Source organism: Solea solea, chromosome 21, assembly GCF_958295425.1.
Source record: "Solea solea chromosome 21, fSolSol10.1, whole genome shotgun sequence".
NCBI lineage: Eukaryota > Metazoa > Chordata > Actinopteri > Pleuronectiformes > Soleidae > Solea > Solea solea.
In genome coordinates this window covers 14,256,351-14,271,989 of record NC_081154.1, presented here as the reverse complement: position 1 = coordinate 14,271,989, position 15,639 = coordinate 14,256,351, and the positions used below count along the sequence as shown (strand labels likewise).

Sequence of the window (15,639 nt, the reverse complement as noted above, 5' to 3'; positions counted from 1 at the left end):
ATACCTGTGTATGTGGGTGTATCCTGATTATACGTGTGTTTGTGCTACAGCGTGTTTCAGTGGCAGAGATAGTGATCCTGCTTTTGGGCCTGTGTTTCTGCCTGATAGCATTTTGTTCTGCTCACTTTCCCCGAGGCACTGATACCATCAGATCAGGGGGCTTCCTCCGACACTAGACCCACTAATGGACTCTTCATGGGGCTTTCAGGTTGTCCACTCGAGGGCCAACCCTCCATATCTCCACGATCTTTCAAAAGGGCCTTTTATAATCAAACACAAGACCACGTTCGTCTGAGCCAACTGTGTTTGAAACACAAAAACAGGTCTATGAATATCAAAGAAAAATGCACAAGGAATTAGAGTTTGTTATGGTGGATACATTATTATATACTTGTTTAAGTAATGATGCAGAAACTTTTTAAAGAGTTCTGTGTCTACATAAACTTCTGCTTGTGCAGAATATTTATGCAATATTTAAATCCTTGTCAATCAGATAAATTGACGACAGTAAAACAGGTGGAGAATAATCACAATTGTGGCTTTTGCAGCCTCCACAACCACAGACTAGGAAACCTGGTCAATGGACCCTTTGCACAGCAACCTGTCTGACATGTTTCTCTGAAAAGCACAGGTGTTAGTGATGATTAATGTTAGAACAGTGACAGTGAGACAGCATGTTGCCATGTGATGTTTACAGAGAATCAGATGGAATTCAATGAGATAGAAAGATACACGAGGACTTCACCAGGTTAATATATAAACAACAGTAACCAATAGGATATTTATTATTATTATTATTATTATTATTATATTTTGCTATTTAAATGTCTCTAATTGTTCGGGCAAACACCAAAGTCCAGTGTCTTGATAGAACATAATAGAATAGACTTTGGTGGCTTTCACAGCCTTCACAACCACAGACTATAGTAGACACATGTTTGTGTTAGTGATCTCACTAATGTCAGGACTGTGACAATAAAGCAGCAGGCAACCTGAAACCAAGCCAGCCAAATGAATTTGATTATTTACACCTGTGTGTTTCCACCCAAATGGCCCGTTGTCCAATTTAGACTCAAATCCTGTCAGTCTTGGACTTGATGAAGACTCTGATATGTTTGTTTTTCTTGTATTAAGGTATTAATTTGGCTTATGATGTTGAACTTTTGTTTGAGTTAATTGTGTAATTTTTTTACGTGTTGTCCACTCAAAGTGGAGAAGTGGACCTCATGTTGGAACACAACAAGACTCAAACTCGGACTCTTAGACTCAAAGACTGGGGGTCCAGACTGGAAGTTACGTGGTTTTCCAACAATGTTGTGCCCAACAACACAAATTCTGTTTAAGAAAATGTGTTTGAAGGGGTCATGTTGACCTCACGGAAATACTTTCATGTTCATGTTCTACAGGCTATATTTTCAATTTGAGCAGATTAAGGAGGACATATTTTCCTGCTTAACTGCAGATGTTTATTATTGGACTTATTTTGTGCCAAAGAATGGGCAAAATTCTTAATTACTGCTGCATTAAAAATCCCTTGTTAAATCTTGAAAACCCTCGCAACTGTGGCCAGCTGACTAAAACAGCCCCTGATTGAATTTTCACTATTTAGCAAACAACAGCTGAACCAACATGGAATGCAGCCATGTTGGATGATCAAAGGTTTTCTTCCCAAAGGGTCTCTTTAACACCTTGCTCATCTGTGGCAACAACACTCTCTCACACACACACACACACACACACACACACACACACACACACACACACACACACATACACATACACATACACGAACATACTTTGACCTTCTTCAGCCATGCAAAATATTACAGTGTCAAAGGGACACAGTGTATTATCCAATTCTGCATGTGATGTTGAATTTAGGATATTTGGAGATTACAGAGAAGCAGATGAAGTTAAATGGGTGGAGAGGAGAATGTGAAATGTGAAAACAAAGAAAATCTGAGTTTGCAACATTCTTGCTGTACAGTTTTGTAACATTTCCCATTTTCAAATAAAGCTCCAAGAGTCAACACAATTTTGCATTTAAAATAGAACCATGCTATACATTTATAATTGACAAAGATGCACACACACACACAAACACATGCAACATAGTTGGTGGATTAGTGTATAGCCGGGAGCAAAGTAAGGTTCACTTTCTTCCCCTGAATCAGATGGACAGATAAGAGAAGAGAGAGGACGAAAACAGAGGAACAGATAAGGGGCAAATGTGGAAAACAGAAAAACAAGAACAGGACAGGTGTAATAGAATCATGAACATTTAGCCTAAGCAACAGGAGCCAATTTAGTTATCTGTGGTTCTTGGGGCAATGGAAGTCCAACAGTGTAGGTTAACTTTGCACTGGCTTACTTTTTGTAGGAGAGAGCAGGTACAGAAGACTGCCATCACTACTGCATTTCTACTGCTTGGAGTAAATGAAACAACTTAATCAAAATGAGGACAGTTGGGGTGTCTTGAGTGATTATATATATCACAGACATTTGTTTTTACATTTCTTTTTTCAAATGTCAGATGAACAATGTAATGTTACGAGGCAGACATTGTCTTATTATTACTCTTAACTGGTAATGTGCAAACCTAACTCTGGTCCTGAGTTACAGTGTATCCAGACACTATCTGACTTCAACCCCTTGCCTGGTCTTAAAATTGTTCATCTTATTGTGCACAGCTTGTTATCCAAGACGGACATGGTCAGGATTTGGGTTAAATCAACAGATGTCGATATTGTTGTAATTTCTGAAACTTGGCTCACCAAATCTGTTGGTGATGAAGACATTAACATCATTGGATATAATGTTTTTTTGTACTATTAGGTCTAAGAAAGGTACACCCTGCAGTGACCACTGTGTTGTAGCTGCTATTCGGAACACTAAGGTGTCCAAATCTAAACCTTGTATTATTTATAAGAGGAATCTTAAACACTTTCATGACCAAGCTGATCTTCACGATTTGTCTAATACTGATTGGAATACAATAGGATTTATCCTTTATGTTGAGATAGCTTGGAGATTCTTTAGGGAAGGTTTTATGCAAATTGTAAAAACATGCCCAGATGCCAAGGCAAACAGCTAAAACAGCTAAGAAACAAATGATTTTCTTTTATTAAGAACGGTAAATCAGAATATTATTTGCCCAACGTGATCTTATTCTTCTTTTTCTAACTTCCTCGCTGATGTGGTTTTATTGTGAAATAAGAGTGACACTTCCGCTTCATTTCCGTATTGCACCGGCTAGCCCAACGTCACATCCTAGTAATCCACCGCCAATATACGAGATAATATTTTGAGAAAAATATAACACCTGTGGTTTAAATTTCATGTCAGCAGCGTCAATTAATGGACATTGTATCTTTTAAATTACTGCTGCGGGACTTACTAACCCTCGAGAGAAGATAAGGTCCGTTTGCACTCGTGGCAACAGTTTCATCAGCAGCCTGACAATCAGTCAGGGGAGGAGTCATCTCTGTGTGAACTACTGTGGGATAAGTAATAACGGGACCACGACTATGAACGAGGCTGAATAGAAGGCATTGCACAGCAGAAGATAAACGAGGACTTCACCAGGTTAATAAAGAACAACAGTAACCAGTAGGATATTTGTATTTTGCAATTTAAATGTCTCTAATTGTTCAGGCAAACACCAAAGTCCAGGGTCGTAATAGAATAGACTAGACTAGACTAGACTAGAATATAAAGCCTTACTGTCATTGTATATAAATGCTGCAAGTGCTATGGTTTCAAATCTAAATTGCACTTAAAAACAATGCAAATTGTAAAGGTTACAATTCTTCAAAATCAGTTTTTCATTGTTCTATGATCTATACAAATTAAAATATAGTATATACATGTATTGCAAACAATGACTGACGGTACTTTTTGATCTCTCTTAGTCTCTTAGATCTTGAATTGCACTCTTGGTTAAAATTAAGTTTTATTTTTAATTGAATATCTTGTTCAAGTTCTGATCCGTGCATTATGTAGTTGTTAATATTTTGGTGCTGCGATGTGGTAATGCTTCATCACCTTTCAGATAGAGTGAAGAACTTGTTTATATTGCAAACAATATAAACACCTAACAGACCCTGGTCACAAAGTAGATATTACATAGTGAAATTAATTTCAAACACATTTATATAGATATAAATATGTAACCATATTGCACACTTCAAACATGATCACATTAGTGAAGGTTAGAATAGTATACTGGTTGTTGTTTGTTTGTGTTTTGTGCTGCTGCGTCTCACCCTCTGTGTTTCTCTCTCTCTGTGTCTCAGACGTTAAATTGACCATGATGCTGCAGAGACTCGCCTTTGGTTCAAGGAGACACGTACGCGACCTGCTCATCAGACCACTGACACAAGGCAAGTAAAGCTGCTCCATAATGTTTACCACATTTCAGTATTTTTCTACCTCACTCACGTTTCAGAGAAACAGATTTCATTCCTTAACCTAATGTTCACTGCCATCACACTTTATCAAAGTAAAAAAACACAGCTATACTGTATAGTTCAGCCTAACTCAGGATTCAGGAACTTATGAAAGAAACAGAAATAACCCCAACCCTTTTGAACAAATAAGAAAATATGCTAATTTACTCATTTAATTGAATGATTATTATGTTTTTTGACTTCATCAATATTGCAGGCAGGTGTGATGAAGAACCTTCAGATTCTGTCTTTCTGTTCTGTTCTGCCTTCTGGTTTGCACACGATGTCACAGGCGCCTCTCTCTCCCTCTCTCACCCTCTCTTTCTCTCGCATGCGCCTCATTGCTCCAGAGAGATGTGTCATGTCAGCACAGCCTTTCAGCTTCCACCGCTGATGTGGCAATTTGAAGGCTGTGATTATCTGTATCCCAGGTTACACATAGGGCAAGTTTCACTTTGTTTGCTTCAGTTACACAATCAATGAAACAAAAAAGGAAACCTTTTAAACAGATAAAGCTGCTGTCTATTGCTAGTGTGTAGTTAATCCTTATTATAAGTTATTACTCGCACATTTAAACAACAAAGGTTTCTTAAGAGTCCATGACATTATTATGTGTTGTTTTGTAGTATTTTTCTCTGAGAATGACTGCCCTAATCAAGAGCTCCATACACATTAAGCCGTTTCCAACAAGTGGAATGGTTTGGTTTGGTACGATATGCATTTTTTTTGCGTTTTCATTAGATGACAGCGCAGGTGAAATCTCAGTCATCATCTCATCCCTCTCCATAGCTCCACATGGCCGGGTCCATGGCAGCTCCTTTGCTCACCGCGGTGAACTGCGTCATGCTAAGAGGATAGTAGTCAAGCTTGGCAGCGCTGTGGTCACACGTGGCGATGAATGTGGTCTGGCTCTTGGGAGGCTGGCCTCCATTGTGGAGCAGGTGAGGAACACATGACCAGCACAGACTGTCAAGCAACTTATTGGAAAAAAACGTTTTAGATTTCCCATTCATAAATCATAACTCTACTTGATTTCATGTTCAGGTAGCTATGCTGCAGAATCAGGGCAGGGAAATGATGATTGTCACCAGTGGAGCAGTGGCCTTTGGAAAGCAACGATTAAGACATGAGATCCTTCTGTCACAGAGTGTACGACAGGCGCTGCACTCGGGACACAATCAGCTCAAAGACATGGTGAGAAAAAAGGCTGAAGATTGTGCAACAACATCTAAGTGTTGATCTCACTCACCAATATAAAAATGTGAGCTTTACTGTGTGTTGCAGTCGCTGCCTGTACTGGAGGCGCGGGCCTGTGCAGCAGCTGGACAGAGTGGCCTGATGGCCCTTTATGAGGCCATGTTTACCCAATACAGCACTTGTACTGCACAGGTACTTCATCTTAATAATCACTTTAAAGTGCCATAGACATGTTTGTGAATTACTGAATTTGCTCTGCCCTCCCTCCTGTGTCTTCAGGTCCTTGTGACAAATCTGGATTTCCACGATGACCAGAAGAGGCAGAACCTGAACAGCACACTGCAGGAGCTGCTGCGCATGAACATCGTGCCCATCATTAACACCAATGACGCTGTTGTGCCGCCACCGGAGCCCAACAGCGACCTGCAGGGGGTAAATGTGGGTACAGAGAGCATGGGTGTGACGCTGCCGATGGTGGGTGATAGTAGAGGTGGCAGCAAGAGAACTGAAAATACTATGGATAAATATTTGTTATCCATAGTATTAGCCGTACAAAGTATGACAGACAACTGCCACCCTGCCTCACCTCATCCGCTCCACCCTCGAGCATTAAGGCATGTGCATGCAGGGAGGGGATGGATGGCAGTGCATGCAGTCACTGTTCAGGAGGTTCTGTCAGAAGGGACTGGGACTAACTTCTGTAGGTAGACGTCTCCTTTTTCTCTTCTCCTGCAGATATGACTTGCACATCTTTTTCCACACTTTATTTACACCTTTTAACTGCTTTATGAATTCAAATATAGCCATTGCTCTACTAAAATATAACTTTTTAGTGCCTATTGGTGATATAAACAAATAGATTTGGGCCTTCTTATGTACATACAATTATTTTGAACACTATTTATTTTGTCTTAGGAATTTTCTTATTCATCATTTAGACAAGGATTAAATTAGTTATTTGGCAAATGACTGCCAGTGGGTTTTTTTTTAAAATACATTTTTACAAATTTCTGGTATTCTAGGTGATCAGCATCAAGGACAATGACAGTCTGGCGGCGAGGCTCGCTGTAGAGATGAAGGCTGACCTGCTCATCGCGCTGTCTGACGTTGAAGGTATGCCTGTAACCACAACGACGGTCTGTATCAGCTGTTAGGTAAGAACACCATCTGTCCGGGTGAAAAACACACCCATGTGAGGGTCAACTGAGTCGTATGTGAAGAGACAAACACAGACCTTCTGCTGTGATGTTTGAAATTGATGCTGATGGGGTTGACACGAGGTGATGGTGTGCGTGTGTGGTGACTGTGGATCCATTCAGCATCAATTCAAGTTGACTGACTGTAAATGTGAGGTACAAACACAATGTGTGAGTCAGGAGGACTATGTTCCACATATGAACAGGTTACTTACGTAAGAGTTGATGATTTCTTAGGACTGTACGACAGCCCCCCTGGAACAGATGACGCCAAGCTCATTGACATCTTTTACCCTGGAGACCAACAGTCTATCACTTATGGCACAAAGTCCAGAGTTGGGATTGGAGGCATGGAGGCCAAGGTGTGTTCATACCCTGTAATCCAAATCCATAATCTGTCAAAGTCTTATTTTAGGTAGACACGATGGGTTAAAGAGAGTGGCCTTTTGTACTATGGATTTTTCTTGATTTCAATTTTGTTTTGAGGAGAGACTTTTGTTTTAACCCTTCTATTTACCAATTGTGTGTGTACAAACAAATTAAAAAAGTACTAACTTTGCATAGACAGGTAATGTGACGTAGCAAGAAGAAGAGATACATTATGAAAACTAGACAAACAAAACCAAGCAGGACACATAGAAAGAAATACTTTTTGGGTTTGAGTAGTATTTGTGGTATCGGATCACCAACAATCGAAGGGATGTTGGAATTGTGGAATTATTAATTTATCTAAATGATAAATGTTAACATTAATTCATTTGGTCAGTGATTCATTTGTAAATAATTTGTAAATTTAAATCAACAAACTGTCACACGGTCAAAATGTCAGGGGCAAGTCCGAGCTACACTTGTGACAACACATGAACAAGTTGTCACAACTGAACAAGGACTTGGACCCAATTGCACAACTCGAGAGGCAAAGCAAAAAATAAACAATCAATTTCAATTTGAAAGTACAACAAAAAACTACCAGCAAACAAAAGTACAAAACCTGATGAGACAAGGGCATGAATCAGATGCTGGTGAATCTTGACAAGACAATGGCACGGGTGTTACAGACGAAGGGAGACGTAGACTATATATGCACACGGTAACGGGGAACAGGTGGAAACAATCAGGGTGGGGAACGTCAATCAGACTGGCGGGAAGAACACAAGGGGAAGGGGCAAGTTACCTGAAACGAGAGGAGAGTGATTTCAAAATAAAACAGGAAACCACAAGACAAAATTGACACAGGACTAACAACTAAACACAACCAGCTTTCTTGGTCATGACACAAGTTGATTGTGACATACACATTTTAAGTTTATAGTCCTTTTCAGGTTTAGATTATTTTTAACTAAGGTTTATTTTATGTTGTGTTAAACCACTGTGTGCAATGATAGACATGAGAATAATCACTGTTGTCCTGCTTTACCATCTAGTGTTTATGCAGTGGTTTTGGTTAAGTAAGAAGACAAATCAATTAGTCGAAAGACAGTTACACTAAAATTGTTCATCATCCTGTTAAAGATGAAGACTGTGAGTCAAGGTTTTAAAGAGATGGTAAAAAATGTCACTTCTTTTGTGTGTCTGCAGGTCAAGGCTGCACTGTGGGCGCTGCAAGGTGGCACCTCAGTGGTCATAGCAAATGGAACCCACCCCAAAGTAACAGGTCATGTCATTACTGACATTGTGGAAGGCAAAAAGGTGGGAACCTTCTTCTCTGAGATCAAACCTGCTGGTGAGTTTTTTTCTTTTTACTTTGACTTTTTTTTACTTTGTTTAACTGTAACTCATTTCATTGCATACGTCCACTGAAGCTGCTGACTCAAGTCTCTCTGTGACTCTTCACCAGGTCCAACTGTGGAGCAGCAGACAGAAGTGGCTCGCAGCTCTGGAAGAACCCTGGCATCTCTTCACCCAGACCAGGTGACACATTTCTTCATTTCTTCTTTCTTTTTAAATATTCTCTCTTTATTCATTACATTATGTTTAAATACAGTAGCTTTTTAAATGCTCATACTCACCTAAGTCCATAATCTGATAGAGATGGAACACGTACCCCTTCCGTCTGCTCACCCTGTCTGTATTTGATTGGCTGTTGACAGAGGAGTGAGATCATCTGTCATCTAGCAGAGCTTCTGACTGAAAGGAAGGAGGCGATTCTGGCTGCCAACAAGACGGACATGGACCTGGCTGTTAATGCTGGTAACAGAGCACACCATCAACTCAGTGTGTGTGTGTGTGTTTAGAGACTTTCAGGGAATGTTTTCAGCACTGTTTTTCCAGGAAGTGACCACCAATTAGGTCCAAGTCTTCACTGCCAGAAAGGAATCGGTTCATTAAAGTAAACATAAACCTACCACCAAATAAAAGTGAATATGGGACGACTTAATCCATATGCCACTTCTTCTCCATGTTGCTAAATGGGGAGTTTAGCCCTGTAACGCCTGATAGCAACATCTTGCTTTTTACTCCCACTACAGGCCATTTGCCACCAGCAATGCTGACGCGTCTGAGTCTGTCACCGGTCAAACTCAACAGCTTAGCCATAGGTCTGCGTCAGATAGCCGTGGCGGCGCAGGACAGCGTGGGGCGTGTGTTGCGCAGGACCAGAGTGGCTCACACCCTGGAGCTGGAGCAGATCACTGTGCCCATCGGGGTTCTTCTGGTCATCTTTGAGGCCAGACCTGACTGCCTGCCACAGGTATCCAGGCAGAGCTGCAAAGTTTATTCAAAGCTTTTTGAAACAACTGCAGTAATAACCACAGTCCTTGTGTCTGCGTCCAGGTTTCAGCCCTGGCCATAGCCAGTGGTAATGCCCTTCTTCTGAAGGGAGGCAAAGAGGCTGCAAACACAAACCGTGTCCTCCACCAGCTCACCCAGGAAGCTCTTTCAATGCACAGTGTCCGAGAGGCTGTGCAACTGGTAAACCTCTGCTATATTTATAAAAGTGGACATTTTATAAATTAGATAGAGAAACTCAAAGGTCAGGATCAAAAAGTCTTATTCATGCATTCAGATTACATTTTAAAACTGGGTTTTCATCTTTTATAAATAACAGGTTTTCATGTTAACATGCAAAGTGCAGTCAAGATGATGTCAAAGCAAGAGGCTGCAATTGAAACTTTAAATCCACGATGGCACTTGGCACGATGTCTTAAGTTGTCTTATCTTTACTTGAGTGACAATAAATAAATTTTTCCTGTCTCAATGAAAAAATCTTAGCCTCAGATAGAGTTTTGAAAAAGCTAAACTTTTTAGGATTTAAAGTTCCTGTGTGCAATTTCTGTCCCCAGTGTTGTTACCCTGCAGACTTAGCCCTCACCTCAGGTGAGCCCACAGAGCTTTCTGAAAGGACATCCATATTCCAATTGTTCTCTTTTAAAGTTAATTTTGGTATCGCTCTCCACCTTACTCATGTTTCAGAGAACTGGGAAAGCGTTCTCCTTCCCACATAACTCTGGTCACCACAGTCGCAAAAAAACAAAACACTGCTATACTGAGAAACACGGAGAGTCGTAAAATGCTTTATCAGCATTGTATGAACTCATTTAACAATTGTTAGAATGACACAAAGTTACACACTTTAGCTTTAAACTAAAATGTAATGTATACTGTACATACTTCATCAGTCATGAAATTAGCCTGAATTCCTAAAAAAAGATAAGATACATTAGCTGCTGTGATTCACAAACTTGTTTTTGTTTCTAGGTGAGCACTCGTGAGGAGGTGGAGGATTTATGTCGACTGGACAATATGATCGACTTGATTATCCCTCGAGGTTCATCCCAGCTTGTGAAGGACATACAGCGAGCAGCCAAGGGCATCCCAGTGCTGGGTCACAGCGAGGGAATCTGTCACGTCTACGTCGACGCAGACGCCAGTGTCGATAAAGTCATCAAGATTGGTCAGCTACTGCAAATCTGTGAATGAATTGTGATTGTGGTACCGTTAGGCCAGTTTTACAACCAGCACGTTCAGTTCAGCTGATGGATATTTTCTTATTACAGTCAGGGACTCAAAGTGCGACTACCCAGCTGCATGTAACGCCATGGAAACTCTGCTGATTCACCGAGACATTCTAAGGACGCCGCTTTTTGACCAGATCATTGATATGCTGCGAAATGAACGGGTAAAACACCACAAATATCCAATAGGACAATAACTCAACAAGACACTGGAGTAGAATAGGCTTTTTCAGCAAGGAATATATGGTACACAAATGTATATATTTTTGTTACTTTAAGATAAAGCATTTTTCAATGACAATGTTTTATCTTTTTATGTCTAGGTGAAGATTCACGCAGGCCCTAGATTTTCTTCCTTCCTGACGTTCAGCCCATTAGAGGCCAACTCCTTGCGTACCGAGTACGGTGATCTGGAGTGCTGCATTGAGGTGGTGGACAGTATGCACGACGCCGTGGACCATATCCACAAGTATGGCAGCTCCCACACAGACGTAATCATCACAGAAAATGGTACGAAGCCCAAAGTGTTCTCATTGTTAAATGTACTGCACTTAAAGCTCCAGTGTGTAACTTCCGTCGCCAAAACACTGCTTGTTCAGTGCATTGTCTATATATTAAATGATCCAAACAGGTCTATTTAGGATCTATTTTTAAACCGATTTATTTTTTCAAGAATGCAATTGCATTAAATCACCCTTTTAATCTTTAGTATATTTAGTGCATTAAATGAATTTACCCCCCTCACTTTTATTTCCATATTTACAAACAAAGTAAATGAATCAAATCAGATTCAAATCAAATAATCTATAAGAATTCTTAATAATTATACCAACCACTCCAACTCAAGCAAACACTAGATCCCAGAATAGTTTCCCAACTCAAATTAACAACTCTACACAATCTCATTACACTGCCAATCCAGTCTAAACCATAATTTCACTAGTTAATAATCCCCTCAGTTCACAGACATAATTCAGATGAAATTAAATAAACAATCCAGACTGAGAAGATGCCACCAAATTTAACTCCACAGACCTGCATATCACAAATATTGTTAAACTAATATATATATATACATATATATATGTATATATATATAGTTTCAGGCATATCACGATATCTTGATGGGTATATAGTACAAATGCATGGAAAGCCTCACACACGATATACACAGAATATTTGATGACGTTTAACACTTTGAATAAACAATGAAAAAACCCTGCTGTCACCTGCGGTTTAGTATCTATTGCTGCCATCTAGTGACGACTGAAGGTAACTCATCAGATAAAAAATAAACTTGTGAACGTGTCACTGTGAGTTTACCACATACATAGTTATGACAGAGAGAAACATTAATACATGTATTGATAGAAAGGTTTAAGAAATTCATTTGAGAAAATAGGTACATGTTTATTGTATATTGATGGTAATTGACGAATAAACATTTAGTAGATATGGTTGATGGATTAAATGACTAATTAACTTATAACATTTGTGTAAGAATTATCATCCACATTTGGTTTATTTGATATAAGGATCATTGAACACCACTTGGATTTTTCTAATGACTTTCTAAACTCATTCTTGTCCACACTAATCCAAGATTATAGCAATTATCTATATTTTGTGGATTTTTTGGGGGGTTTCACAGTTAACAGAAATTGTTGCACTGGATGTTTAGTCTTCAGAACAGTAGATTGTTTTCTTTTAAGCGTTATCTTTGCACCTGTCATCTTGGTCTCAATGACACATCGAGAATTGGTAGATTTGAAGGTAGGAGCACAAATAATCGTTGTTTTTTTTGTCCCAGAGGAAACAGCGGAGCAGTTCTTGCAGCAGCTGGACAGCGCCTGTGTTTTCTGGAACGCCAGCTCACGTTTTGCAGATGGCTACCGCTTTGGACTTGGTATGTTTTGGCCTTATCGCCGTGTCGTCAGGGTTTCGTAAACCTCATTCTTTGTCGCATTTCGTTACCCATGTTGATCTGTAATCCCTCCTGTCAAGACAATGACACACTTTCTTTTCCCTGTGTGTGATAATTTGTTTACGGCTGTCTCACTTTTGCCTCCAGGAGCAGAGGTTGGGATTAGCACTGCACGCATCCACGCCCGAGGCCCTGTGGGCCTGGAGGGGCTGCTCACCACCAAGTGGGTCCTGAGAGGGGATGGACACACAACAGCTGACTTCTCTGAGCACGGCACCATGAAGTACCTCCATGAAAACCTGCCTGTTGGGCAGCCTTTAGCCGGACAAAGAGACAGTAACTAGACTTGAGACGATACACAATGCTGTACTCGCATTAGCTACCAGCAGCTCCCCAAAAATCAGCAACAGATCATGAAGTCACTGTTTAAGACTCTGCAGCTCAAAAAGCACAACCTGGATGTTGTACTTGGTTCTCTGATGAAGTGTGAACTTTTTTTTATTCTAAATTCTACCTCAACTTATCACACTTTAGAGTTAGAGAACTCGCCCTTATAGCAACGTTACTTTCTTTAAAGGTCCAGTGTGTAACACTTACGGAGGTTTATTGGCTGAAATTGAATATACTGCCCATAAGTATGCTACTTAGTACGGATGCTAATGGTATACGGAGGTAGTTGTAGTTCCCTGATGTGCTTGGGTCAGGGAGGAGTGAGCAAAAGAGTCAACAATCTGCAGTCTCACCATTAGATGTCACTATATCTTACACACGGGATCTTTTATGCAAAATAAATACATAAGATTTCGCATAAAAAGTTTTTCAGATACATTTTCTTATATTAATGCAATCTCGGAATATCATTCTTAAACCTCACTCTACGTTACCATCAATAAGACCACTTATCAAGCTGCTTTGACTGGCGTCTCCAACAGCAATGCAACTGACAAGGCCTTTGACACAGACTCTGATCTGGCAACTTACTTTACCAGGCTGTGCTATAGTGCAACACAAACCCTTACTTCATTCATTAAATGTTCATGAGGCTGTTGACAGTCATCAGTAATACAATGTACAGCGTGTACTTTTAGCCAGGTTTACTGTGTAAAACCACTCACTTACTCAAATCTGTGGTCATGGGTCAGCAATATTTAAATTATTACTTTATTTATCCAGCTTATTTACATCTTAATTCATATTTAAAAAATATGATCATGTTATGATTGTACATATTATTTAAATTGTAATTGGCTCATTGCCCAGAAGGTTAATACATTTCAACATTTTTATTTTCTAGCTCTTATTTTCCGTGTGTAAATTAAAAATACACAGGCACTTTAATTGGCCGAGGTGCCGCTGTTATACGACTGCGAGGCGGCATGTGACAGTAAACTGGCTGATTATCATCTTTATGTTTCCTGTAATGACGAGGATTCACATTAATGATATCATATATGATACAGAATAATTCACCAGGTTACAACCCGCACACCTGAACATGAATACATTAATGTTATTTACAGTTTTGATTTATCTGATCGTTGTTACAAGTTCTGCTTTCTCCGTGATCCGCTGTTTTGCTGTTTGTACCTTGTGGCGCCTAAAGCCTCTTTCAGAGCAGGAACAGTAATTGACAAGCTGCCTCCTTCAAGCTGGAGGGAAGAACGCAGCTGCTTTTAAATGAAGCTCTGCAACAATTCCAGCCTCTGAGCTCCTATCTGATGTATTGCAATGCACACTTAAGGAGTGCTTTGGCTTGTTTAATAGCAGTGTTGAAGAATTAAAAAAAAGAAATGTTGAAAAGGAATATTTGGAATATTTTTCTCACTTTCTTTGATTCCTGCAGTTGAAATGTTGAGGGTTTTTGTTCATCCCTGTCCTGGCAATAGTCTTTCTACTTTCACAAAGAACACAAATTAATGGGGAAAAAAGTCATACTGATCTGAAAAACAGATGTCTAAAAAGGGCCTTTTTAAAGTTGCCCATAGGGGAATTCACATTGCTGGAAGTGGGGCAAGGAAGATGGAAGACAATACTATAGAGGTTTAATTATCCAGCCATCAGAAAAGAAAAGGGGGAGAAGCAGAACTGAGACTAATAATGGAATCACAGGCTTACGTTCTGGGTTTCTCAGTTTCTTTCTTTTTTCCCTCTCTCATCTAAAGAATTCATTCTCCAAAACGCAGTACTTTACCCTTCAATCAGCCTCCCATCACCAAGTCCAAAGGGTTCAGCGATGAAGAGGGAGACAAAACTCGGATCTCACTACTTTGTCCTTTTCATGTGTGAAGTGACTGAACACAAAAACTTCTAAATGACTTGAGGTAGAGAAGGAACAGGGGACAATGAGGATTGTGTCTTTGATATTACAGAGACCTGCTTTATATTCTTGAAAGCATAAAAGTTCTTTTTTAGGATTAACATTATTACTCTTAGCAATATTATATAATAATATTAACAAGGGAAAACATCCATTGCATGAATTACTTACACAAACACTTCTTATACTTATCATATATTTTATGATGCTTCACTAGAAATTATATAATCATATCTCAGGAATAAACTAAACCCACTACCTCAGTTCTTGCAAATCAACCATTTTACAGTTGGTTCTTCACACAGGAGTAAAACATGAAACCTTACTGAGGTTTATAGTTCAAGATGACCCATCATGTCAATTTGGACTGCAGCAATAATGGAATTAATCGATTAGTAAATTGACCACAAAAGCATTATCTGATTTAATAATCGGGAAATTGAGTATTTTGTTGTTTTTTTAAAATGGGAAGTTCTGTGAATATGTGATTCTGTCTTTGCCCCGGTAAGGTTTGTGGACAAAGAAGACATTAGAGGAACTATTCATTTTCATTTCATTAGAAGGCATTGAATTCATAAATGTAAAAACAAGGCCTTAATTAGCA

The 15,639-nt window shown here is 39.6% G+C and overlaps 1 protein-coding gene across 4 annotated transcripts; it reads left to right on the top strand.

Annotated features, from left to right (window-relative positions):
* Nucleotides 1–3,256: 3,256 nt before the first annotated feature.
* Nucleotides 3,257–14,531, top strand: aldh18a1 (aldehyde dehydrogenase 18 family, member A1). Of its 4 annotated transcripts, none has more exons than XM_058620231.1 (18): nucleotides 3,257–3,585; nucleotides 4,296–4,382; nucleotides 5,238–5,389; nucleotides 5,493–5,642; nucleotides 5,733–5,837; nucleotides 5,925–6,083; nucleotides 6,668–6,758; nucleotides 7,079–7,203; nucleotides 8,420–8,564; nucleotides 8,679–8,752; nucleotides 8,932–9,031; nucleotides 9,310–9,530; nucleotides 9,614–9,751; nucleotides 10,538–10,733; nucleotides 10,837–10,958; nucleotides 11,118–11,304; nucleotides 12,605–12,700; nucleotides 12,866–14,531. In XM_058620231.1, the coding sequence occupies exons 2-18, from the start codon at nucleotides 4,310–4,312 to the stop codon at nucleotides 13,060–13,062; spliced, it is 2,331 nt and encodes a 776-aa protein (XP_058476214.1). In that variant the 5' UTR covers nucleotides 3,257–3,585; nucleotides 4,296–4,309; the 3' UTR covers nucleotides 13,063–14,531. The 4 variants fall into 4 exon arrangements, with proteins under 4 accessions (XP_058476214.1, XP_058476213.1, XP_058476215.1 ...); XM_058620230.1 differs by having other exon boundaries at nucleotides 3,257–3,609; XM_058620232.1 differs by having other exon boundaries at nucleotides 3,257–3,609; nucleotides 5,925–6,077; nucleotides 12,866–14,530.
* Nucleotides 14,532–15,639: the final 1,108 nt, after the last annotated feature.

Bases quoted from the DNA above. Each gene is read 5' to 3' on its own strand.
- aldh18a1 (XM_058620231.1), top strand. From the start codon at position 4,310: ATGATGCTGCAGAGACTCGCCTTTGGTTCAAGGAGACACGTACGCGAC. The intron at 9,531-9,613 runs GTATCCAGGCAG...GTCTGCGTCCAG, and splicing joins GACCTGACTGCCTGCCACAG to GTTTCAGCCCTGGCCATAGC. The intron at 11,305-12,604 runs GTACGAAGCCCA...TTTTTGTCCCAG, and splicing joins CGTAATCATCACAGAAAATG to AGGAAACAGCGGAGCAGTTC.